General features: G+C 43.2%; 2 protein-coding genes across 8 annotated transcripts; both read right to left on the bottom strand.

Annotated features, from left to right (window-relative positions):
* Positions 1-120: 120 nt before the first annotated feature.
* On the bottom strand, positions 121-6225 carry upf3a (UPF3A regulator of nonsense mediated mRNA decay). Of its 6 annotated transcripts, none has more exons than XM_060039675.1 (10): positions 6019-6225; positions 5514-5620; positions 5180-5286; positions 4575-4673; positions 3702-3812; positions 3525-3580; positions 3254-3412; positions 3029-3162; positions 2486-2837; positions 121-1616 (listed from the first exon to the last, which is right to left on the bottom strand). In XM_060039675.1, exons 1-10 carry the CDS (start codon positions 6157-6159, stop codon positions 1443-1445), a joined length of 1440 nt encoding a protein of 479 aa, XP_059895658.1. In that variant the 5' UTR covers positions 6160-6225; the 3' UTR covers positions 121-1442. The 6 variants fall into 6 exon arrangements, with proteins under 6 accessions (XP_059895658.1, XP_059895652.1, XP_059895654.1 ...); XM_060039669.1 differs by having other exon boundaries at positions 2525-2837; XM_060039671.1 differs by having other exon boundaries at positions 2537-2837.
* A 1517-nt stretch (positions 6226-7742) lies between these two features.
* cdc16 (cell division cycle 16 homolog (S. cerevisiae)) lies at positions 7743-17600 on the bottom strand. Of its 2 annotated transcripts, none has more exons than XM_060039668.1 (23): positions 17458-17600; positions 17183-17286; positions 16742-16822; positions 16432-16550; positions 16030-16240; positions 15001-15762; positions 14777-14831; positions 14415-14512; positions 14271-14309; positions 14014-14154; positions 13544-13703; positions 13020-13114; positions 11769-11902; positions 11494-11573; positions 11308-11357; positions 11133-11206; positions 10897-11022; positions 10499-10651; positions 10303-10366; positions 10166-10227; positions 9127-9262; positions 8780-8870; positions 7743-8688 (listed from the first exon to the last, which is right to left on the bottom strand). In XM_060039668.1, the coding sequence occupies exons 6-23, from the start codon at positions 15046-15048 to the stop codon at positions 8420-8422; spliced, it is 1875 nt and encodes a 624-aa protein (XP_059895651.1). In that variant the 5' UTR covers positions 15049-15762; positions 16030-16240; positions 16432-16550; positions 16742-16822; positions 17183-17286; positions 17458-17600; the 3' UTR covers positions 7743-8419. The 2 variants fall into 2 exon arrangements, with proteins under 2 accessions (XP_059895651.1, XP_059895650.1); XM_060039667.1 differs by having other exon boundaries at positions 16030-16216.
* Between the last annotated feature and the right edge of the window lie 8497 nt (positions 17601-26097).

Raw genomic sequence — 26097 nt, 5'->3', positions numbered from 1 at the left:
AAACCCAACTTGACAAATGAATCACTACTGCCTCATTTAAACATAAAAGACTCTAGTTTCCACTGTATTCTACCCCACCCTAACTGTCACTCATCTACAGAGGGAAAACAGAAATCGATCAATGCTTAAAACCATTTATTCTTGTTGGAAATGACATAAAGGCATGATACATAAATGTAAGACATGTTGTGTGCAAAAATGATCTAATCAAATACCCACTTTAGTATATTTTGGTTTGAATAGGTTCTCTGTAATGTTCAACACACGATAGAAAATAAAAAAATATTTTAATAGACTATCGCCAAAATAGTCTTATTTACGTAAATTATCATTACTATTGATTTTATTTACAAATCTAAGTTTAGGGTTGACTTTATTTCCTTCACATGGACGTTGTCGTGTACCACAAATATAAATCCATCACAGAAAATACTTTCCCCTGCAGTGCAGGGTGCAGTGCGGGCACAAAACAGATATTGAAGAGCAAAAGTGATGATTTTTGCGGAAGGAAGTCATTGTGAAGAATCCCAGCAGCCCTCTACTGTCTCGCATACTCTCTCACACATATGGTAACAAACACCGGTCTGCGTGCAAACACACACACACACACACACCACATATGAACACACACAAGCACGTGTTCAGAGACACACACACACACACACACACACACACACACACACACACACACACACACACACACACACACACACACACACACACACACACACACACACACACACACACACACACACACACACACAAAGGCAGACTCAAACATACACACACACAGGCACAAACAAGCACACATACACACACTGACCCATCGGGAGTAATTTATGATGTAATTAGACATATTTAGTTACATATTTCCTTTGAATACAAAGTGAGATTTTAGGTCTTTCTGATAAATCGATGAAGAGCTAAAAACCAAAAATCTATTAAAAAACTCACAACTTGAAATCACTCTTCCAGTCGTTACTCTTCTTCAGGCAAATGTGGACACAAATAACAGGTAACAACCTCACTTAATTCACCAATGGAAATAACACGCTTTGATAAATAGACCTCGAAAAGGCTGCGTTAACAGATAGCATCTACGGTCTGACACGATTTCCGTTATAATTATCTTTATTAGCATGAATATTTTACAGATGCAAGCATTCTTATAAAGTGTTTTTTCTCCACACAACCGCAACTATTTCCGGAGAAAATTTCATTCAACAGAATGAACCACTGTTCTGTTTGCCCATTTAGAGTTTTAATGTCCATTGATGGGTATTAGCTCTGAAGCGGTTGAGTTTTATACATGTTGAAGTATAGCACAGTACATGGGCTTATAGTCGCTCGGGATAAGGGTTTTTACTTGATTTTTAAAACCATTCACTCCAAGCTGAAGATGAACACCCCAGTCCACTCCCCCTGAACGAATTGCCGCTCGTCTACTCATCCCTACTCTTCTCTGTCCCCGTTCCCATGGCGACCGCCTCATAGCAGTGCTCCGACCCCGGTTCGGGCGAGCGTCTCGCAGGGGCGCAGTCGTAACCTTTGCCCGTTGAACTCATGCGTTTGCGGTTGCGTGCGCCAGGCTGGTAGAGCTGCATGGCTGGTCGGTCCTAAGAGGAAGCAGAGAGAGAGAGAGAGAGAGAGTGGGAGAGAGAGCAGAAAAAAAGAGAAGCAAGAGAAGAGAGAGAGAGGGAGTAAGAATCAGTCATCCACCAGCTCATAGCAGAGAAGAGATCATTAAGATGTTTGAGATTATTCTTATTATGATTTTTATTAGTATTACCATTATGAATGATCTTTTATAATAATAAGGAGAATGTTAATAAATCTGCCAGTGAATGTGTTAGGCTTTGAAACTGAATGAAGCAGTCTAAATGGGGATATGCTATAAACCATTCCAGGTTTTGAATGGGGCAACTAATGGCAGGAAGTGGTCTTTATTGTTGTGCATAGATTTGTTTTCACATGAGTAGAGAGGTGAGGTGAACATTTTCGCAATGTTTAAATGCAGAAGTCAATCCAGTACAGAAAGAGACCAAGGCACGAAGGCAATGGGTGCAGACGGTTGCCTTCATGCCTTGCTCACAGAGTCACAGGACAATCATTAGTTGAGGAGAGGTCAGCATCCGATCACCAGTATGATTCTAAAAAGAAAGACAGTTCAGTAAATGGTACTTCACAATGGGTCAAAGTTAGCTTTTGTTGGGCCTAACAGCTGTATCAACACTACTAGACTTAGAAACAATAAAGGCTATGCAAATAGGAAAAATGATTATTTTTTAGCAGAAAGAATAACAAAAGTTGACCTGGCTCCACGTTTCTACATAACAATATTCAAGATCTGCTGCAATTTCAATTTCAAATTCTATATCGATAAAAGAATATCAGTAAATAATAGGGGAAAAAGGGGGTTGCATGGCCTCCTCCTGGTATTCACCCTAAAGGAGATCAATAAGTAGAAGAACAACAAGAACAAGACATTGAAATATGCTCCGCCCCCCCTCCAGCTCATGCTCACCTTCTCGCTCACCTTGTTACGAAGGCGCTCCTTCCTGCTGGCCGGGTCTTCCCTGTCCTCCTTGCCCAGCTTGTCCCCTCCGTCTGGGCAATAGGAGAAGCCGTGGTGGTGGCCCTCCTTCTTGGCCCGGTCCTGGCAGTAGCCCTTGCCCCACTTGGTTTCGTCTTTCCGCCGCATGAACTTGTCAAAGTCGTAGTGGTGCCGCTGGCGCTTACGCTCCTCGTCTTTGGCCCGGTGCTCCTTGTCTCTCTGTCTGCGGCCGTGCTGTTGCTGCAGTAAGTCTCTCTGCTCTTTGTCGCTCTCCGGCTGAACCCTGGTGGCCAGAGATGAGGCATGCAGCACAAATGTACAAATTAGTCAAACGAATCAGGATATTTGAATGATTAATTTGATAATTGGACTGAATCGGCTGACCCCTAATCACATCTTTCTCAGCGCAACCCTCCTATATCCTAGCAGCAGAGCTTGTGAGATAGAGTCCAGTATTTGGACCACCATCCTAACCTTTCCTTCGGTTCCACTGACTTCATCTGTCCAACCGGTTTCTCCCATTTGCTCCTGTCGGTCTCGGCGACTTCGCCTTTGTCCTTCAGACGGTCCGAGTCCACGTCGTCATCCATGTCACTTTTCTTCAGGAGCTGAAGCAGGGATACATGAAAGCAAAATGTTGAACGTTCTTTTTTTTGTTGTTGTAAATAGAATTAAAAGATGAAGAGTTCAAGGTGTCACCTTTATTTTGACTTCCTTCTCAGACAACTTCTTCTGCTTGTCCGCCTCCCTGCGTTTGCGTCGCTCCTCCTCTCTTCTCTTGCGCTTCTCCTCCTCCCTCTGTCGTCTTTTCTCGAGCTCTCGTCTCCTCCTCTCCTCTCGTTTCTCCTCTCTTATCCTCTGGGAGAAGGACAAGATCAATTGCCCTATTTCAGCAGCAGGTTCAAATTCTGAATGTATTTTTTGCCTTACGAAAACATTGTAGTTGTTGTTTTTCTCTATCTTCACCAACCTGTTTCTCTATTTTCTTGTTCTTGATGTATTCCAAAAGTGGCGTCGTTCTTTTGGCTGAAACCAGACAAAGGGCACGTGAAAAACACATCAACCTGGAACTGGACATGAAAGTCAAAAGATCAGATGAAAATAGAGTACCATACTCAGTGTCTCTATTAAGGGTGCTATAGCGTACCTATGAGCTCCCTGGTCTTGGCTTCTATCTCCCCAAGCAGAGTCTCTGGGTTAGCCATGGACTTCTCCTCATCGCAGGAGTAGTTCTCCAGGAAGCGCTTGTATTCCGGGTCTGGGAGAGTGACGCATCCAAGAAAGAACCCTCATTAATTCAATCGTTATTTCACCTCGATAGATCACTGGGAACAATCTCTCATTCACAATGATGCCAATTATGTGCAGCACACCATGACTACAAAAAGGACAATTATACAATTAAACAATTAATATCAACTGCAGACTGTGTCGAAATGGCTGGTTATTTAAAGTAAATTGTAAGACGTGCCACTGCTAGGCGGTCTGAAAATGAAGGGATGAAAGGTGGAAGATCTTCAACAATGGCTTTCTATAGAAACATATGCCAGTGCATCTAACATCTCTGACAAAGAGGACCAAGTGAAATTGATCTACAGGACACAATGGTGATTAACTAAATTACTGAGGGACCAGCTGAGGGTGAAATTATACAAATAATCTGAGTGTTTAAGAGTGGAAGCAGCAGCATGTCTATAAACCACATCTCCATAATCTAAGACTGATAGGAAAACTGTGAGACACTAACACTGTATGATATTATTATCTTAAATATTACTTATCAGTATGTTATATACCAGACAGCATAATGTATTTGATATATTTAATTATATATACTGTGCCTAATAATGTAATCATGGGAACATAATTATTTTTGTTTGTGTTTTTTATCTACTCTAATCTCCTCGTCTGAGTTGGAAATAAATAATCAATCGATCCATTATGTATATAAACTTTAATTTTATGTTGATCCTAGATATAATATTATCAGAGTTTTTTTTTAAGTATGGCAATGCTGTACCTTCTTCAATGCTACCAGCTTTGGCATCTTTCTTCTTGAGCTTCTTTTTGGAGATTTTTTGGAAGGGGGCGAACTCTACCACGGCGGCGTACTCCTGGCCTGGGTCAATATTGAACATGGGTTAGGGTTTGTATTGAAATGGTCACCGGGGTAACGGACGCTTTGACTATATCCATCCACATTTGTGTCCATATAATGGAAGATACAATCAGGGACAAACAATGGAAGGCACATACATCTGTTTATCTACAAACTAGGAAATTCACCTGCGTCCTGTAGAGAAGTGGCTCTACATTCGGTACATATTAGTAGTAATAATAATATACTTAAATAATGATGATACAGATACATGGTATTGATAACATATAATTATGATCTAAACAACAAACTTAAGGGTCGTGCAACTCCCTTGTTTATTGTTTACCTAATACAATAAAATGGCACTGCTTATGCAACATGGTAGATATATGTTATGATTGGAACCAAGGTGGGGCTTGCCAATCCCTACTGGAAACATAAACTTTGAGATTTATGCAGACATACAGCATTCTGTGAATGTTATACTACTCAAGATTGATCTGTTTCTATTTTTCCTTTGTGATTACCTTTGTTGTCAATAAAAACATAACCATCAAAGCGGTCCCGGAAGAGAAGGATATCTTCATTGGTTTTGAAGTTGATGTATGCTCTGGAGAACAGATGAGGGTGTAGGCTGAGGTGAACGGAAGGAAGAGAGATTGGAAAACTTTTCAGCATTTCATGTTTCAGTATTTTCTTAAACAGTGCAAGCATGAATGTGTAATCAATGGATGTTGACACCAGCATCTTGACCAAGCTCTGCTTTTATGTACACCTGTAAGTAAGTAAACCCATAGGCCTTACTAGCTACTGTTTAAAAACGTCATATATGTATTCAATTTGTATCATTTATAGGCCTACCTCTGGTCAGCTGGGAAGAACTCAAAATAATCGAAGGATGGAAGTGGGCTGAGCTGTTCCTCTAGCTGTTCCTTTGATAGGCTTGGTGGAAGCCTTCGAATGACCACCTGTAATGTACATTTGGGTATTTTTTTTAACATTTGCGACCTAAAAGGTCATTTTAGTAGATTAAGCTCTATAATAGTATCCGTATATGGTCTTCATCAGAAGCAAAAACTAAATCCAACGTGGCTGGCTACGTTTGTTATGTAAAGCCCCAGCAGATTATTCAAGGACATGATGTTGTTCATAACCTTTCTTTCTGAAAAAGCACTGAATATGACGCCTGTTTGAAAGAAAATAAAACAATAAATGCAAGCTATTATACAACCGTTGACTTGAAAAAATAAAGACAGATCAGTAACGTCATGGGGATATTCGTGCTGTAGCTGTCCTTGGTGCTGATCGGACCCTCCTCCATGGCTGCAGTACGCACAACGTAAACAACCCGCCACTACGCGCTTACCTTGGTAAATATCTCCTTCTTCTCCTCCTTCTGCTTCGAAAGTCCCAGATTACCCTCTTGATCTCTTTGAATGTCTCTGAACTGTATTTCAACGACGCTTTTCTCTCTGCATGCCGGCATTGGGTCCTTTTCAGACCTCATTTCTCCACATCACCTTCTAGCGTCTGACTCGTCCTTACGCTCGCGAGAGTTTACACATTTTCTCGCGAGGATTCGGCGCTCTTATCTACATTTATAGGAAAATCAACACGCCGTTTATGTGGATGGACGTCTTATGAAAAGGATGCAATGGAAAAGCAAGAACATTGAGGACAAATAACAATAGAACAAAAAAACACACGTCCTACAAAGCACTTTAATTTATTGTAAAAGAATTCCAACGATGGATTCTGCTGATTTTTAGCGATTAGGTCACCCTCCAGTGAATACATAGCCGGAATGAGGTCACAAACATTGACATCTTCACAACTTTTTTACGAACACACATCGCCCATCAAAGGAAATTATCTTTGGTCTAATAAAGGAAAGGGAAAAAAAAAAACGTTAAAACAATATTAACAGCAAGAAGCAATCAACAATTAAAAAATAGTAGGATTGGAGTTCTCGGCTGTCCCCTCTTGCTGCAGGCCGGAGAGGGGTCGGGGGGGGGGCGGGGTCCTCATGGTACAGAAGGGTCGGGGTGACAGGGTCCTCATGAGAGGCCGGATAGGGATCGGGATGACACTCGTCTCACCCCGACCCCTCTCCAACCCCTAGCATTAGGACCCTGTCACCGTGACAGGGTCCTCATGCTAAAGTATGGAGAAGGGTCGGGGTCGGGGCCGCGGGCACGGTGTCCTCAAGATGGTAGTCAGCGTCCATGCTATTGGAGTTTAGAATGAAACGACCCGAAGATGCTGCGGTCCCCAAAGTGCTCCACGCCTCGGGGCTCGGCGACGAGTGGCTGACCGAACGACCGTAGATATCTCGGCCTGGAACTGTGGAACATGACGGGAAAACACTTAACAAATCGTAGTATCATTTATACGAAAGCACCGCGTTATAACTGAAGTATTAAACTGAAAAACGTTTAATACCGTTTAGAAAAGTCTGCTTCCCACTGCTGGTTTCCACACAGACGGAGGATGAGGGTCTCACCGCGGTCGACACGGAGGTTTTCAAGCTTGAAACGACGGTCGAGCAGGTTTCCATGTCCCCATACACCCTATCTTGGTTGTAAGTGCCCACTGACTTGGAAGGAGTACAACCCATTTAATCTGATTGTGTGGGATAAATCACCCCTGTGGACACGGAAAAACTGGTAGCGCGACATACAACAAAAACGACGAATTGCGAGATGATGACGAGTCAATCAAGATCAAAAAGCATCTCTTCCTTGACCCAGAGGGACTACATCATCTGCCTTAATTTGAGGACGAGTACACTACCTCTCGTCGCCTCCAGATGGGGGTGCGGGCAGTAGCCCTATTTGGGAGTCTCACTCACATAGCGGCAGATTATTTTATGATTACTAAAAAAAGAGTAATAGCGCCCAACGTCATGGCCGCTGATATTGCATGCACACTATGGTGCGAGAATTACATGGGAAAAACTCATCGACTCACAATTATTTTTCACACGCATCACCATTATGAAAAATGACCTTACGGTTGTAAACCTATATCTGCACAACTGTTGACAGGTATCAAGATAGTGTAATCATAAAGTTAGTGAATACAATTAAGTTGACATATATAGCAAGTTTTATTTTGTGAACAAGCATGCTTCAACCTCATACACACACACAACTCAAAAGATACAAGGTCTAAGAGTATCCATTGCTTTTCCCGCCAAGCAATACCATCATTCCACATTCATAGAAGCTGCTTACTTTCAACTTGTTCCGTTTATTCAAGGCTAAAAAACCACAGGTTAGCGTCAGGAAGCGTCCCGCCGTGGCGAGCGAAGGGTCTTCGTTGAGGTGAGCCATGGAGTGCTGCCTGTGACCCATGTCTTCGACGATGTCGGTGGCTCTGCCCAGCGACTCCCGAGGCTTACCTCTGGGTCCAATAGTGAGAGCCCTCAACGCTGTACCAAGGCACAAGTTAAACCCCCTCTCCCCCACCCCACCCCACCCCTTCATATCAAACTTGTTTAAAAAAAAAAGACAACGAACTGCGTTGCACTTCCGTTTTACAGTGTTCACAATTGCAAGTACTATGTTGTTCGTTGTCGTCGTCGTCGTTTTTAGTTGTGCATTATCGAACGCACAAAGGAAAGGGGGCGGGGGGAGTGAACACCGGTATCTCAATAACTCTGACATAGAGGACGGACACCAAAGGGTTCATAAGTCTGTGGGCGGTGGGGCTGGGGAAATTTATATTCATCAGCATTCATGATGAAGCCCCCGCCCACCACCGGCTCATGTGCTGGTGTCTGACATGGAGGTCTCCAGCATCATGTCGCTCTCATTCATGTCGCACTCGAGCGCCAGGCAGCGGCGCAGAGGCGTCTCCGGCGTCTCGGTGCCCCCAGCCGCCTTCTCCTGGTTGGGCGTCTCCAGCGACATGACCTCGCTGTCGTCCATGAGCGAGGCTGAAGCCGGCTCGCCGGACTCCGGCGACGCGTTCAGCACCTTGACCAGCGCCGGCGTGTTGAGGTTGCTGCGTGCTTTGTCCTTGATGTCAGTACCTATGGCGGTGGCGGTGACATTTATTTAATGGAAATGCATTTGTGTTTTTGTGAAAACATGTTTGAAACTTGTTTTTCGTTTGCCCTTTACCTATATAGGCGTCCGTTTCCCCGATGTACATTTCGATACAGTGGCCGAGCATCGCCACGGAGAATGTGTCATCCCTTTTCAGTCCCAGTGCCTGGTAGAAATGGAACGGTAATTGCAAGTTAGAAAAATGGTACAGCGCTTTGTTAACCCAACCTCTCATCCCACGTAAAATTGTCTCCCGGAAACTGGAGAATAGTCATTGTAATACTGATCATTAAAAATAATGATCTCCAGAGTCTAGTCCTCAGCTAGGCATGCTGGAAATAATGATTGAATAATCTATGTGGTACTCTTTTCAGGGGTATGAGTAAGGCCCTGAACCATAGGAGAAGTGCACAAGTGCTCACTGTGTGAAAGTAGTCGATGGCGCTCTCGAAGTCGCCCATGAGGCTGTGGACGTAGCCTATGGCGGTGTAGGTGGAGGCGTGCTGGGGGATGAGTACCAGGGCCTGCCGGTGGTACTCCAGGGCAGAGTCGTACTTCCTGCAGGGAAAAACACCACCACCAGCTCAGTAAAAAGGTGGGAACCCATGACATAAATCACCTTGTAGTACCTGCAAGTTGAGACCTGCACTGTGTTAAATTTGTTTCCACTACAACCCCCAAAGCGAGTTCATGGCTTTTACCACAATTTTTTGAAATGCCAGACCAAAACCATTAACAGGTAAACGATCCCTTGTTCGAGGTTGCATGGTTTTGATTTTCTAGACAGGATTTGAATATTGATGGCCGCAGGGAAAAGTGCAAAAACAGGGTGCAGACTCCGGCTGGGGATTCTCCGCAGCCTCAATTTGGTGTTGGGTAGGTGGGGGAGTGTGTGGATGATGGTTGGTTGCACATTGACTAGTGTGGACAGGTTAAATCAGCCATCACCAGACACACTGAAGGAGTTCTGTCTCGAGTGAGTGTGGTGTAAAATGATAATGAATACAATTGTACACAACTACATATACATACGCTTTAACATTGCTTAGACAAAAACACTTTTACGCAAGACAATTCACCACACAAGAAAACAGCATGTTACTGCGCACATGCCAACTCTGCATCCAGCTTTTAAAATATGCTGAGAGGCCATGCATAATTAATTCAAGTATCTTCCCATACATTCTCAATGAGTGCCCAGATTATGGGCACACAACATGACTGGGGTTGAACAAACGGACACGTCTCTTGGTAGTTCAGTGAATGCACGCAAGGGGAGAACAATAGAACAGAGTGCACACTAGGGCTTCCCGATTGAGCATCCACTCTGGATAAAATTAGTCTCTCTTCCATTGATAGTATTCTCTCACCTCTGCACAGAGCCCTGCCTTTCCACCTTAACATTCACTAGAGGATAAACAGTAGAAGTGATTTGGATTTCATAAGAGGGGCAGCACTTACTTCAGTTTTCGACAAACATGACCCAAGTTGTTCAACAACGGCTCCCATTTGTCCACCGTAACCTGAAATCACAAAACTAAATGAGCACACGCTATAATGACAGAGATATTATTTTTTTCGCTGATGTGAGCAGCTACCTCATTTCCAATGGCTTTGATCTTTTCCATTGCGTCAAGGAACAATTTCTCCGCAGTCTTCCAGCTGAAAAAGCAGATGAAGAATAAAACTTGCTGATCACAGTATATAGTGTTTAAAGGATGAACATGTGTACAGCCATGTACATGCATACGTGGCGTTAGAGTGTGAGTGTGTAGCATGATGAACATGACTCACTCTCCATTTTGAAAGGCAACCACAGCAACTTCGTGCATGACAAAGGGGTCTTCGGGAGCGATGCTGAGGGCCTGGCTGAAGAAGCGCTCGGCCAACTTGGAGTTGTTGGTCAGGCCGTACTCCAGGCCGATGTAGAGCATGGGCAAGTGGCACCTTGGTTCAGATACAACAGGTGAGCAACAGAGGCGAGTGCTGAATGAAATTTGTCTGAGAGCTGGATGACGTGGCTCCAAGCCTTATCATGAGAAGCATGAGGACTTTGTCTAGAATCTAATAAATAACCCCAGCATGATTAAAAATCTATTTTAAGTCACTACACCATTGCGTTCCTTCAATATCTTGACATTACCACCATGCCCCTAGTCTCCTTCATCATACGCAAAATAAAAAACACCTACCCTTTCATCAGCTGGGCGGCTGTGAAGTAGGCAGCCATGGCCTGGTCGTGTTCGCTCTCCACGGCAAACGAATGGCCGTAGGCTATCCACGCCGGCCCGTACGTCCTCTCTAGCGTCGTGGCTTTGCTGTGGGACGAATGAGACTAGTCAAATAAGCGGAGGAGAGGCCGACAGTCCATCAGTCTGAACGGAGGCCCACGGGGGCTCTTTCACGGGGATCGACGACGGCCGCTTGCCTCAGGTATCGCCGTGCGTGTTCGTTCTTGTGACCCACCATCAGATAGTAGCAGCCCACCGCAAACCACGACACCTGGGTGGGGAAGAGAGGTCGCGTTTGATTGGTCAGAAAAGCATTCGAAGCGGAGGGGGGGGTAGGTGGGGAACGTCTGGATGGTAAGGGGCAACGCTTACCGGATTGTTGGGATACAGGTCGACGAGCTTGTGCGAAAGGAAAAAGAGCTCTGGGGATGAAGTAAGCGAGAGGGGATAAGGTCATGAAGCAAACATTTCAGAAATTGTATCAGATTATTAGGGTTGCAATTTATATACAAACTTAAAAGGAGTACATATTCCTTTTTTTGGCAATAGTTGGCTTACCATTAGCTTTACTAAGCTCCACCAGCGTTCCTATGTGTACAGGTAAGCAGTTGGCATGGAAAGGGTCTTGCACCATCACCCTGGAGAGAAATACAGGATGCAAGAGGATGAAATAACATATCATATTGGGGGGAGGTAGGATAGGTCTCCTGCACAGTCAATGGGCTGTGTCCATTTCTTTCTTTTTTTGTGTCAGGTTGATAGTGCTGCCTCAACCCATTTCCCCCCCCCCCCCATTTCGTTTTTTAAATATCGAATACAAATTAGATACATACATCGACGTAAGTTTGTAGCACATCTTGAAATCACAGTTGTAATAATGCCTCTCAGCAAGCGAGACCACCACATCCAAGTTGTCCTGGAGACCATTAACCATCTCGGGTACCACCAGATCTCTAGGCTTGTTGTACTGCAGAAGATATGAAGAGAAACACAGGGGGTAGAAAACACAGTATTAGGAAAGAATACATGTCTACTCAACGCTATGGAAACTCAACAATACAATCACAATGAATTCATTCATAACAAATAAGAACAAGGGCCGCTTAAAAGACAGTAAACCTGTAGTCTGGCTGAGCGGAAATGGACATCTATAGCGCTAGCGTCGGATTCCACCGCGACTCCTCCCCTTCCTGTCGCTGGCTTTCCCGTATTGTGCTCCCCCTCAAACTCGGAAACTAGGCAGTATGGCGAGTTTTGAAGAAGACTTTGACGGCTCTGTAAAGCTAGCATGTTTGGCTCTTTCCATCGAAAAAGGCAAAGAACTTCAAAAGATTTGCTTGCAGCATTGGCTGAGGAATAAAGATGTTCTTGCCTGTTTTCCCACAGGCTATGGCAAAAGTTTTATACATCAAGCATGGCCTATTGTGTGTTCCGTTCCACTTCACAATAGCACCTACGGTATTTGTTTAACAGCGTTCTACAAGAACCACATATGAATGTTAAAACGTCTGTCGTTTTGATAGGTCCCGTGAGCTCCTCAAGGGCCAAAGTGTATGGTGGCTTGCCATCATTGTGAGAAAGAAACAAACGATGTTTGTTCTTTTTAACTATAAAAGGATCTTCACATAGGCGACATACATCTTTAATCGTTGTTTGTGGCGTTTGCGGTTGGGATCGAGCCATCTCTCTGACAGCCTCTGAACGTGAAGACGTTCCATTAAAATAATTTCCCCCCCGGCACCATTTTGCATGGACACCGCTGCTGCTCCCCGGGGTTAGCCCCGCCCTAGGCGATTGTGATTGGTTTAAAGAAATAAAAACAGGCCAGCCCAGTTTCCCCCCGGATAGACGGCTCTAAATAGCGTGGTTACAGACCATTCTACTTGCTGTAGTTTGGTCTGGCTTTGCGAGACTAGTAAACCTGAGAACGGATGTTGCCATGGTTATTGACATTCTGTAGACTTAATAAAGAATATATTTCTCAATGTTTTCTTTAAAAATGTTTGCAGTCAAAACAAAACAGGTGCATGGGCTCAAGTGCCATGGGAGATACTGTTTTCAAACTATACACATCGAGTCTGTACCTTCTTCAATTTCATCTGGAAGAGGAAGTGGAGCAACTCCTCCTCTTCCTCTATGCACTGTTGACCCAGAGGAAGAGAGTTCAGGAAGTCGTTTTCTGTAGGGGGGAATGGGAGGAACATATTAAACAGGGTTGAAACGGTACGTGTATTCTTATTGAACCCAAATACAAAAATGCAGCCCCAAAGAAATAACACCTGTATGCACAAACATACACCTATATTAACGCATACAAATATTGCGGGAAGAGTGAAACTTGAGAATAAATGCTCTTTATGTTCATATTCCTGTCTCTTTGCAAACTACACACATTTTGCACGGACAGTAATACAATAAAATAAAATAACAAATTGAAGAACAGCATTCTCTTTAGCCAAATACAGACATTTGGACTGCTAGATCTACTCAGAGCTACCCTACTGTAACAGGTTTGATTTCATGTTGATAGACCCTACTGAAACCTTCACACATGAAGTATATTATATGAAACTATAGCCGGAAACCATCGGTTAACTACTGTCCTCACCTTCCTGTGCAGTCAGCATGTGGTGGGACGTTAAAAGGTCAAAGGCTTCAAAGCAGTAGACGTCTAGCTTCAAGGCCTCTTTGTAGTTGGAGGTGGCCAGCGGTCGGTTGTCCATGGCATCATAGATTTTCCCCCGCAGGAGGCAGATGGAGCTGCTGATCTAGAAAAGAGGAAGAGGGTGAGGTGAGTGGGTGGTTAGGGAGAGCTGAAAGGGTGCTTTGGTGGTGGTTTCTGAAGGCGGATGAGATAAGACGCAAACCCAGAAATTGTCATAAATTATAAGGTTAACTTGAGAATAATAGAACAAAAAAACAAAAAATCCCTTTTTAAGTGCCAGCACCGAACCAAGGTGAAAAGTGTGGATCCGGTTAAGACTATTAACATAACAATGATGCAATTGAAAGAACATAACAAAATGTGCATTGCATACAACGCATACTATACGACACCTGTTACTAGATAAGACTTACAGAGGCAGGGGACATGCCCCAGTCTTTAGTCAAATCTGCTACACCCTTTTCATCCTTCAAACTCCTGTCCAGTAGCTTCTTACTGGCTGGCTCCTCCATATCCAGGACATCCAATGCCTGCTGGAACTCTTTGGCTGAATACTGAAAGCAATGATAATTTAGTCACAAATCCATATTGACCACAATATTCTCTCAGAAGTGCACATTTCTTGTTGTTGTCCTCATAGCAATAATACAAATCCAATGATATGACTTACATGACACCTAGCGGCCAGATATTGACAAGCTCCATACAACTGTGGGCAAGGGAAATATGGTTTAGAGAGTTGATTACAAAATCGACGAGTAAAACCGCATTGATATTGAAAAACACACGACTGAAAGGGTATTAAAATGCTTGCCTTGTCGAGTTTCCTGGATCGCAGGGCATGAGAGGCTCTATGGTACTGAGAGGTCAGATAAAGGCACTGAGCGAGCCAGTAGATATCTTGGGGGTCCTCTGCATACAAAAAAAACAAACAGGTTTTTTAATGAGTATAGGGAAACATCTGCAGCCGCTGTCTGGCTATGCATGGTTCCGCCAGCCGACATTAGCTTTACACTCATGATGAAGTAAAGTGATGTGGACATTGACGAATCCAAACAGTCATAAAAAAAAGAAGAGCAACCATGATCCGTAGGGGAAATGTTTGTCTTTAACGGGCTGTAGAGTATCCAGGATGAAACCCATCTCTGGGTTTTCGTGGACAGAACAGCCACTCACCGTTTGAAAGGGATGCTATTTTGTCCGCCCAGAACAAAGCACTTTGATATTGTTGCTGCGAAACAGTTAACGGAGAAAAGTATTTTAATACAACTTCACCTCCAGGGTTAGAGATGACACAATTCTAAGTTAGTCCAAATAAGTACAAGTTGTGCTATGAATGGCTTGCTAATGAGCTAGCCATACACTAACGTTCACTGCATTTTGAAATGTATTTTCCTTACTTGATCAATGTACTGCCGTACTCGTTTTCGAAGTCTTTCGAGATTCATTTTAAACGTTGTGTTTGCCGCTAGCACTGTTAAAAACTGTTCATTGTTATATTCAAAAGAATAGATGGAGAGTGAGAGAAATGTGAAGTGTTGCTAGATGGTTAGCAGCGTATACTCAAAGCGGCGGCGGCGGCTTCTGCTTCGGTGTACTGATGAATCTTGTTGTAAGAAACATGAACCTGATACATAGTTCCGCTTTATTCCATATTACATTTAACTAAGGTTGGAGGCTATATCAACGTCGTATAACCCTTGCATACCAACAAATAAATGTAATTAACAAGTTTTATGACATTTAAACATAGGCCTATATGCGATGCATTAGTAACATTCCATATTTAGTAACAGGGTAAATCGACAGAGATGTGGGTTTTAGGGACATTATTATGTTTAATTATAATAGACAAGTACTGCTACTAACATAAAAGTATAATCGTTTTCATAAATGGAAGCTCAGTCATCTTTGTTTGATGATTCGGTGCCGCTGCAGTCCTCTGAATCAGATAAAATGGGTTTCTCCATTCTCTATATTGACCGAAGTGATTCCTCCTGTGCAGTGTTCTGACTTTCTGGTTCTTTTTTCATCTCTTCCTTCTCAACATCTGTTTTGTTATTCATTAAGTGGTTTTCAGGATGGTGTATTGAAGAATCAGCCTTGCTCTTTTCCTCTGAGCATCTCTTGATGGACTTCTCTAGTCCCTGTTGGCCCAATTCCTGGTGAAAGTTGCAACCCAAGAGCAAAATATCACTAATCACATCGGGCACATAATGGGCAAATACAAGGCTAGGAAAAGCCAAGTTTGTTTATATCACTGTTCAAACACAAAGGCCGTTCCAATATCTTTCCATTGGGTCACATTTCGAAGACTTTTCTACACTTAATCAAAGACAATAAAAGACAATCATGTAGATTGTAACAATGAAATCGTTGAACCCAGATAAATAACCCAGGTCAGCACATCATTGCAGCCAGTATCTCACCTTAACCACAGTTCTGTGTCTTGGGGGATACTGTGTGATGCTTTCCATCACTTTGAGTGTCTTCAGCCACTCGTCGTGCCAAGCCTTCACGCTGTAGAAGGACCTGCACTGCCCCAGACGAATCAGCAGCACCTGGTTCTCCCCGCTCACCCGAAACAGCTCCTGCCTCCGCCTCTCTCCGCTCAGACTTAGAATGAACGGAAACAATGGGCTGTCGTCGGAAGTGGCGAAAATGATGTGGAATCAGTTGTGAAACCGACTACAGAATGTGAAACCGACATGTGAAACCTACCACAGAATGGCCAACTTTCTATTGAGAGCTTTCAAATCTTTCCAGAGCAACCCCATCCTATAAATATTTTTTTTGTGTGTGCTGTGATGTGAATGAAAGCCTCAACAAACCTCTTGCGTTCATGCGATTCTGAATGACCATTCAGACCATTTGTCCTCTTGATGAGAGCTATTTTCTCCGACAGCATGTGGTTGTCCCTCTCAATCTTCAGCGCCAGCTCTTCTTCAAGCTTGCAGTCACACGTTCATATTAAAACCGTTCAGAAACAACGAAAGAAAGGGCAGAGGAAAAAATAAAGAATGGAAGAACGAGCATGGAAATGCCTGTTATAGTCATGTTATCGCTGTGGGTTATTTATTTGTTACATTCAGAGCTTTACTGCCATCCAGTGGCCACATCAGGACGCAAGGAGGGGAATACCTGCTGTTTCTTCGACTTGAGAGCCTGATGTCCATGACTCCTTGGGGCAGTTGTGTTTATTGTTGCCTCTATTGTTTTAACCTGAACAAAGAAAAACACAGCCAAACCTGTAATGCCACTAATACGTCTACTATATGCATACTACTTGTACTATTGATTTAGCAGACACTTTTATCGAAAAGGTCTTTGGATATTGAATATATTCCTACATCCCACAATATATATATGCAAGAAGTAGCGGTATTAGACATGCAGGAGCAGTATTAGACGCCTTGGTTGAGGATGCTCAGAGCTACGTTGAGATAATGCGGATGCAACCCCAGAACCATGTGATTGGTTGTTGAACCCTCTCACCACTAGACTTCCCTCCACAAATACAACCAACAGTAATGGAAAAGGGGGTTCCCACAGGAAAGGATTTTAAATAGCACATCATCATACCTTTCTCCTGTGGATCTCATATGACGCCTTGTCCCATTGTATCTGGAGACGCTGGTTCCCAGTGGGAAGCAGTGCATGGTATTCCCAGCGTGGCATCGTTAGACCTGCATGGGAGCGGGGGTTAAAAATAAAGTAGAAAGATACAAAAGGCATTCAGGCTTCACCATGTTTTCCTCCAAGCATACCTAGATGGAGAGTCATTTGATTTGGTCCAGAATCATGTTTTTTAAATATACATATTACGATGGACTGCATGTTGTCTATGACATCTTTACCCCTTAGAATAACTTCAGGCCCTGATCGTTGGACTCCCAGTGTGTCTTGCGGCGTTCTCCCTCCGGATCAGGGCAGGTTGAATGCAACGGAAAAGGCTGCAGCCTGTTTTGTGCCAGTCATAGGCAGGTTGCCATGACAGCAGCGGCCCGGAGAGCTGAGTTGAATGAATAGTTTGACTCGGTTCGCCTGCTCAACAGGTTCTTCCCGGGGAGCCACAGGCCGACATGGAGAGGGTAGGGTGGGGGGGGGGGGGTAGGGGGGAGGGTAGGGTTAAGGTCCTGAGCCTCTGCATTTTGAAAGATGTTTTGAAATCCACAACATGGTTGTTATCAGAAGCAGCCAAGCGTCACGTCGACCAAAGCATGGTCGACGTGAAAATAACTGTTATGGCTTTGTTGTACTAATCTCCTGTCCTTATTGTAATGAAGCTATGCTGAAAATATGGTGACCTAAATTGTAAAATGGTACGGTATATATTGCATTTTATCGGTTCTGCTTTGAGAGGAAACCTAATCCAGATTTATTTTTAGCCTTGATGTGACAATGACAATTCCGCTCCATTCTATCCTATCCTATTCAACCAGGCAACGTTAAAGCTGTTTACTTCTGTGTATAGTCAACAGCCTTGGTAACTGTTACTTGGAAACTAACATTGCAGCAGACCTTTCTATCACGACACCACATCAAGGTGTGGCAATTAAAGACACTTGCCACACTATTGTTTTACGTACAGCTTGAATTAACAGACATGTCTGACAAATAACTTGTAAATGGTTTTGTTGACTTAAGTGTCCTGCATTGGAAATAAAATGAGTGAACAGTATTTGTAGATCTCCAATGTGATGTCCAAGCTCAGCACAAGATCCATGCATTGTTCTAAGAACATTGTTTTTCTTGAGTGGACCAATTCTTGAATATATCGGCCCCTATTGGTCAGAAATTGAGTCGTCCATCAAATCAGGTAAACATTGAAATGACTACACAAGCAATAGCAGCTGTATTGAATAGATCAGTAATTAAATTAGTTAAAAGAAAGAGGGACATGTGGTGCACTCTCACTGTCATATTTTGGCTTTCAGTAGTCAATCAAAACTTTTTTATTAATTAAGCGCAGATAGAAGTTTATATACATCCCAGGACAAAGGTCATGTGGCCATTCTAACGGCTCGACAGAACCAGCTTTGAGTTTGGTTTCCTCTATTCATATTTGTTCTTTTAACTCTTGGAGAAGCTTAACAGTACATTTGATAATGATTAGTGTTGCAACCTTTGCTATATAGCTCTATTTTTTAACTTTTGTTGTTCGTTTAATTGCATTTAACAACCTCAAGAAGAATATAATATAACCGCAAGCGGTGATTAACGGGGTCCGAGCAAAATTAAAAGTCAAGAACACACGAATAGAAGATATATAAATATAAAAAATAATTGTCAAATTTAAGGAAAGATGTTCCACTTATAAACCTGAACTGCAGCCTCATTCACATGGTCAAAATGTCTATTGATAAGCACCCAACATCCAGAAAACTCAAGGCGCACATTTCTCAAGTGAATTAAGGGCTTTCTTCAAAGCATAAACCTGAAAAATCTTTGAAATTCTGGGGAAATTAAACATTTGTAGTCAAGAACACTAACGGAAGAAATATAAATATGACAAGAGTTAATTATGAGGGGAAAATGGTTAATGAAGAAGTTCCCCTTAATGCCATACTGTGTTTTGGCAGTCAGATTCTTGGAATGTTGATTGCATGATGATTTTCAGGTGCTGTACAATGTTGTGTTTCTTCAATGAGTGGCAATGACAGAATGTCATGTTCAGCTTGTGCATATTGCTCTAATCAGGATTCGAACTCTCAACCAAAGGATCACCAGATCACGGCATTATCCAATTGAGCCACTGACATGTATGAACTGGTTGCAGCCTCATTCACAAGGTGAAAATGTCGATTGATCAGCACACACCATCAAGAAAACTCCAAGCACACATTTCACAAGAGAATTAAGGGCTTTCTTAATAGATTCCAGATCTGAAAATGTGCACTGTTAATGGTATCCACCGAATGATAGCCGTATGGTAGTTATACAATAACAAAATGGTCATATAGGCAAAATGGGTTGAGACTGTGGACGCTTTTCGTTGAAATTGTGGGAAAAGTAAAACATTTTTAGAGCAGAAGACCAGGGTGAAAAATACGCATTTGATTTTAGAGATTAATATGATGAAAGAATTTTGAGTCCAAGTCGAGGCTAGTTCATTTCAAGAGTTTTCGACTTACGGTATAGGTTACAGTATGACTTTTATAGAATTTGAGGAAAAAAAAAAACGTTGCAGAAACAATAGGGGACCAAGGAGGTTCGCTGCTCGGACCCCTAACAACCTTTTTGTTGTGTGGAAATAGGGCTCATTCAAAGCTTTCTAGTTAAAAGTGTTTATCTAAGTGTCAATCTTTCCAAGTGAGCGTTTTTTTTGTTTTGCAACAGGGCAAAAAGACAGAAAAGGACCATCAACTCATCACGCTGAAGTCATCTTCCCTGCTGCTGACACTGTAAGGCAAGCCATCCAAGTCGTTACAGATAATGTACGCGTTTTCTTGGTCAGGGTTTAAATGGCTGATTCTCGGTGTCTATCTATCAATTCTGTCTTAACTCCTTCACCACCAATCCAAAGGGTCAGTTAATTATTGTCCCATCGCTGTCACATCGCACTGCGCTGGGAGGGATCCATTGAATGGATTACAGGCAGTAAAAAGTCTCCACCAGTATTATTTGTGACGTGGTTTTTACGAGACATGTTGAGAGGGAGATGGCAGACATGAGAGCAATAAAATATAAATAGATTGCTGGGTGGATGGTTGGATACGCTCTCTCTCCCTCTTTGTCAATCTCTCTCTCTCTCTCTCTCTCTCTCTCTCTCTCTCTCTCTCTCTCTCTCTCACTCTCTCTCTCTATCTCTCTATCTCTCTTTCTCTCTCTCTGATTAACTAATTGAATATGATTATTTAATCTAATTTATTGCAAACATGACATTTGTGTTATTTGCTGGAAATACAACAATGGAAAAACACAAACGACACTATGATGTTGTACACTTGAATTGAGAGAAAAAAAACCCAGGAAGTGACAACTTTGAGTGTGTACAATAGATGTCTGTCTGCAGATGGTGGAGCAAGTGGAGCAAACATGTAATGGAGGGCACAAGTGTTAACTGGATATGAATGCAATTAATATAGAAAAATGTTTCCTGAAGGTTGATGGTAAATTCAGCCCTAATTGTTTAATGATACGGTGCAAGGTTAAAAGGATACGCTGAGATATCTGTAAGTTGGCGTTGACCTGTCTCACCCATAAGAGTTGTTTGATTTAAAATTCGTAACACATTGGAAATCTTTGGAAAATAATATATTCAAAAGAGTATTTAAAAGTGTAAAAATAGAAGGATGATGTTATTATCCAAGATGGTGCAATAGATGCTTTCATATCCTCCTCAGAGTGTTAGGGCAGGGGAGGGGGATGTGGTGGGCACCAGAGAGCTCCTGGAAATCCCTCGGACTCACCCGGGAGCAAGAGACCCAGGAGCCACAGTCCCCGGAGCCAGAGACCCGGGAGCCGGAGAACGGGAGGCAGAGATCTGAGGGGGCCCCTCACCCAGGGAGGGACACAGAGTAAAGCCAGGTCGGATGACCCAGATGACCCCAACCCAACACAACAAAACACATCGTCACACGCACACACTAGGCTGAGAAAACCTCATGAGTTGTATCGTTCTCGTGGTTTTCATACGCAAATTCCTCTAGCCCATCACACACACACACACACACACACACACACACACACACACACTCACACACACAAACGCCAGTAGATTATTAGCGTAGCATCTTCCATGCGTATTGTTGTCGTACTCTTTCTTTCTCTGCATCTCCCGTGGGTCGGTCCCGTCACGGCCCTAGAAAAACAGTAAGCCTGACTGCTCCCGGTTGGGCCGGCCCGGCCTGCCCTTCCTCCTCCTGTCGGCCTTGCTTCTCCACCAGGGGATGAGAAGGAGGACAGGCTGCATTCTCCTAAGGTTACCATCCATGTTGACTCTTTATTCCTTTTTGGTCTGTGTGATGGAAAGTGGCTACGGTAACGGGCCTCACAGGACCGCCGTGTTTAGAGGTGGGGCACCCCAGTCAGGACACACACACATACACACACACGCACACATCCACATCCACACACACACGCACAAATACACACTCACACACGCACGCACGCACACACGCACATACACAAACACAAACACGCACACACACACACACACTCTCACTCACACTCAAACACACACAAGCATGCATGTACACAGGCACACACACACAAACACACGCACACACACCATCATGCATGTACACGCACGTCGCACACACACACACACACACACACACACACACACACACACACACACACACACACACACACACACACACACACACACAAGCATGCATGTACACACACAGACGCATACACATGCAAATAGTACGCGTGCACACACACACAAACACGCATGCACACACACGCCGCATACATGCACTCACACTAACAAATGACTGTGATTACAAAGCGGTTAAACACCAGTGTTTCCCTTAATGATTAAGGGCTTCAGCTGCTGCAGAGATGTGTGTTATGTTGTTGTGTTCAGTGGAGGGAGCACGGTTTTCCCCTCCTAACTTTTAAAATGCCTTGTACTGATCCTTGGCGATCATCTATTGGGATGGTAATATGACCTATTCTAAAAATAGAAACGGGCACCAAGTGATGCCTAATTCTAACTAGCGATGAGATAATGATTGTCCCAATGTCTCTCTCTCTCTCTCTCTCTCTCTCTCTCTCTCTCTCTCTCTCTCTCTCTCTCTCTCTCTCTCTCTCTCTCTCTCTCTCTCTCTCTCTCTCACACACACACACACACACACACACACACACACACACACACACACACACACACACACACACACACACACACACACACACACACACACACACACACACAAGATCTGTGCCATTACACTGAACAAACAATGATTTAATGAGATGTACTTCACCACAAACGTCTCTGCCTGCATATAGAAGTCCCTGTCGTCCAGTTTCCCTTCTCTATAGATTTGCTTAAGGCTCTTCTATCAGTCCTGTGTAAGCCATACTATCCAATTCCAATTTATGATGCCACCTGCCAAATCTTGCCTGTACCATCCCCTCGCATAAGGATTTTTATCGTTCATTTTAGGATTTAGCATTCATATTAACAATTATTTAAATCATAAAAAAGAAAAGGCACATGCACGTTAGATAAGGAATAAATGAACCACGAAAGCCAAGTTCATAAATCCCAATGTTTTTTGTAACGCAGTTAACAAAAGCAAGTTTTCTTCTAATTACAAGGGCCAATTCTGTAATTTAAATAATGCAGTCAATTTATAGTCTTCGAGTCAATGATATTATGACACTGCAACAAACATTGGCTATGTAACATAGATTTGCCAAAGAAAGACAAACAAACACAATCACCTCTGGAAAAAACAATTCACCATTATATCATCAGGCCATAAGACAAAATGCAGTAAAATGCCGTTTATATATTGACAACACTGCTGTCGTTGCTAATGTGACCACAGTAGTTTATGACAACGAAGCAGTTGGCTAACCCCTGGCTGCACACAGCCACCCATGTTTGTAAATGGGAAACACTTCCATAGGGTGATATACATTAGGAAGCATCAGAGTTTCTGTCAGTGATGCTTGGCCATATTGAGAGGACTTTGCCACGCCTCGCATGATAGACGCTCTGGCGGTTTCTAACACAACAATGTCTTTCTATAATGAGAATTAATTTCACAAATTAATTAATTACCAAACAATGACCAACATAATAACCAATGCTCCCATGCTTCCAAAAGTGACGTTGCGATGTACAAGCCATATAAATGCTGTAGCTGAAACGTTACGGTACACAGTAATAGTCGTTTGAAAGACTTTATTGTCCTAAAAGGGCCTTTTATTTTGATGGCGGTTAGTCTCTGCTTCAGGAAGTCTGCCCTCCGCCCTGCTCCTTCTCTTCCTTTTAATACTCAACTATATAGGCATATATCTGTGATATATTTGTGCTCCGCACAAGAGCATAAATAATAGAACATGTGGTTCCTGTGAAGATGGGATGGGGGGGGGCCTTCACAGTGCACAGCACGCTGGAACACTCCAGTGTAGAGGTTACGTAACCATAGAGATGAGTGATACAGATAATTAAAGCTAGGGACGGCGGGTTATTTTAGAAGCATTTTTTGTCATATCGTTAAAATTATCTTTACATACAACAGTTATCAATAAATCAAAGGCTATTACAAAGCAATTACCGAAATCCGGTATCTGTGGCTGTCGAGGGTCTCAATAATTTAATTCCTAATTTAAAAGTGATCGGACGACCTACCTTTCTAACTACACACATACCCGCCTACCCATCTACCTGTGCACATTCTGTCCGTGCACTAATTGCACATGACCGGAGGATTTCACAAGGCTAGGCCTTTTACAGTAGGATCCTTTCAAAATCTAGCTTACTCTGGTTGTGGTTTCTCGAATGCTGCCTATTCTAGCTTTAATTGGCGTGGGTACATGCATGGTGCAGAAACACATAGCATGGAATAACTGCAGGAATCAAAACACACAGAAACACGCAACATGTCAATATCGTTCAAAGGAATCTAAATGTGTGTTGTGTAGCTTTTCTTGTCTATACATGTTCACCTGGTGGTTAAGACAAATGTTCTCCAGCATCAAAGAAAGTGGTTCAGTTGGACGCAGCAGTTTCTTCCCTCTGACACTGACAGTAATGTTAGCTTGGTGGTGACACATTTATTGTGAGGCTTACATTTTTCACTTTCTGTAATTTATCGTGCTGATAACATTTTACCGCCTGCTTGAAGGGATGGTCTGGGGGAACACTGTGATTTTGTGTGTGTTTGTGTATCTGTGTGTGTGTTTGTGTATCTGTGTGTGTGTTTGTGTGCATGCTGTTCTAGAATACCGGCTTTGGAATTTTCTGATTGCTAAAGCTGCTTTGTACTGGATCATCATCATTGGTGTATGCGCCAGTGTCTGCTTGCCTGTCTCTCTGCGTTTGTGTGTATTTATGTTTATGATGCGTCCTCTCACTGTACTGTGACCTCACTTCCTCCTCACAATAAATCTTTTGCATCCGATGTTTTTTTCCAGTCCAAACAGGGCAGTGTTACCCCCATAGAATAGCAAGTCTATTTCTATGGTAACTGGGATGCATTTCTCAGCTCAATAAACCTGCGGCCCCCAACAAAGTAATTCACAGCTTGCCGAATCAAACTCCCCCCTTTGGACAAATGTATTACACACAAATACACACACACACACACACACACACACACACACACACACACACACACACACACACACACACACACACACACACACACACACACACAGAAACACACACTTTCTCAAGCTCTCTCTTTCACTCCATGTCATTTGCCAAGGACAAGTAGGGAGTGTACAGTAGATACATCACAATACCTATACAAACATATACCACACCCCTTTCATATTCACATACACAAAAACACTGTTCTTGTTCGGGTTTAACAGCTTGCCCTGTATGGAAGGGTGCGTTACAGGAATAACCCTGGGTGGGGTTTGAAACCAGTTCACTAGATGGTAGATCAGTGGCCTGCAGAGAGCTGCCCAAAGCCGGCGTATTGATTATCTGCTAACGCAACAGGAACCGATCAATCAAATGTCCGGGCATGTGAATGTGTGCTTGTGCCAATTCCGATTGGTCTGTATCTGTCACCATGCAGCTGTTTTCATACACATATATAGACTGACTGACTGTTCATAAGACAGGGATCTTTCCTCTCAGATGTATAAGTCCATACAGGGGCTGGTAAGGCTAAAAAGGGAAATGATTTTTGTGGCGAAGGCATGACCGAACATATATCGGTTTCTTGTTTTGGATTGTTCTGAATTAAGAAGGAACCCCATGAGAGATGATTATGTAAGGGAATCATTCAAGAAATCCTTATTTTAATCCCAGAGCATCCTTGAGTGTGTGTGCGTGTGTGTGTGCGTGTGTGTGTGTGTGTGTGTGTGTGTGTGTGTGTGCGTGTGTGTGTGTGTGTGTGTGTGTGTGTGTGTGCGTGTGTGTGTGTGTTTGCGTGTGTGTGTGTGTGTGTGTGTGTGTGTGTGTGTGTGTGTGTGTGTGTGTGTGTGTGTGTGTGTGTGTGTGTGTATGTGTGGCTTTTAGTAAAGAAGGCAGTGTTTGGATGGTGTGGGGGTTCAGATGGGGTGTCAGGGCAGGTCACAGAAGGTCACAGAAGGTCACAGAAGGTCACAGAAGGCAGTACAGAGCCAGTGGGCGGAGGTGTTAGGGATGGAAGGCTCACTGGGCAATCCACTGATACGATTCGTCTCCCTTTACACATCTTGCTCTTTCTTCTTTCCTTCTAAGCTACACTTCCCTCCCCCCGGTATGTAGGGCTCCTCGGACACACATGTTCCAGGTGTAGTTGATGCTTTTGACGGTCCTATTTCGCCGAGGGGGGAATATTTCCTCTTCTTAGCAAGAAATAGAATACCAATCC

Source organism: Gadus macrocephalus, chromosome 20, assembly GCF_031168955.1.
Source record: "Gadus macrocephalus chromosome 20, ASM3116895v1".
Taxonomy (NCBI): domain Eukaryota; kingdom Metazoa; phylum Chordata; class Actinopteri; order Gadiformes; family Gadidae; genus Gadus; species Gadus macrocephalus.
Note: the sequence above shows the minus strand (reverse complement) of the source record. Positions and strands in the feature narration are given on the sequence as shown.

Excerpts from the sequence above, each read along its gene's own strand:
- upf3a (XM_060039675.1), bottom strand. The coding sequence starts at position 6,159 with ATGAGGTCTGAAAAGGACCCAATGCCGGCATGCAGAGAGAAAAGCGTC. Across the intron at positions 4,674-5,179 it reads TGTTTTTATTGACAACAAAG|GCCAGGAGTACGCCGCCGTG; the intron begins GTAATCACAAAG and ends ATATTGACCCAG. Across the intron at positions 1,617-2,485 it reads GGGGCGGAGCATATTTCAAT|GACCGACCAGCCATGCAGCT; the intron begins GTCTTGTTCTTG and ends GCTTCCTCTTAG.
- cdc16 (XM_060039668.1), bottom strand. The coding sequence starts at position 15,048 with ATGAATCTCGAAAGACTTCGAAAACGAGTACGGCAGTACATTGATCAA. Across the intron at positions 14,513-14,776 it reads AATAGCATCCCTTTCAAACG|AGGACCCCCAAGATATCTAC; the intron begins GTGAGTGGCTGT and ends TTTTGTATGCAG. Across the intron at positions 10,652-10,896 it reads GCCGCCCAGCTGATGAAAGG|GTGCCACTTGCCCATGCTCT; the intron begins GTAGGTGTTTTT and ends ATCTGAACCAAG.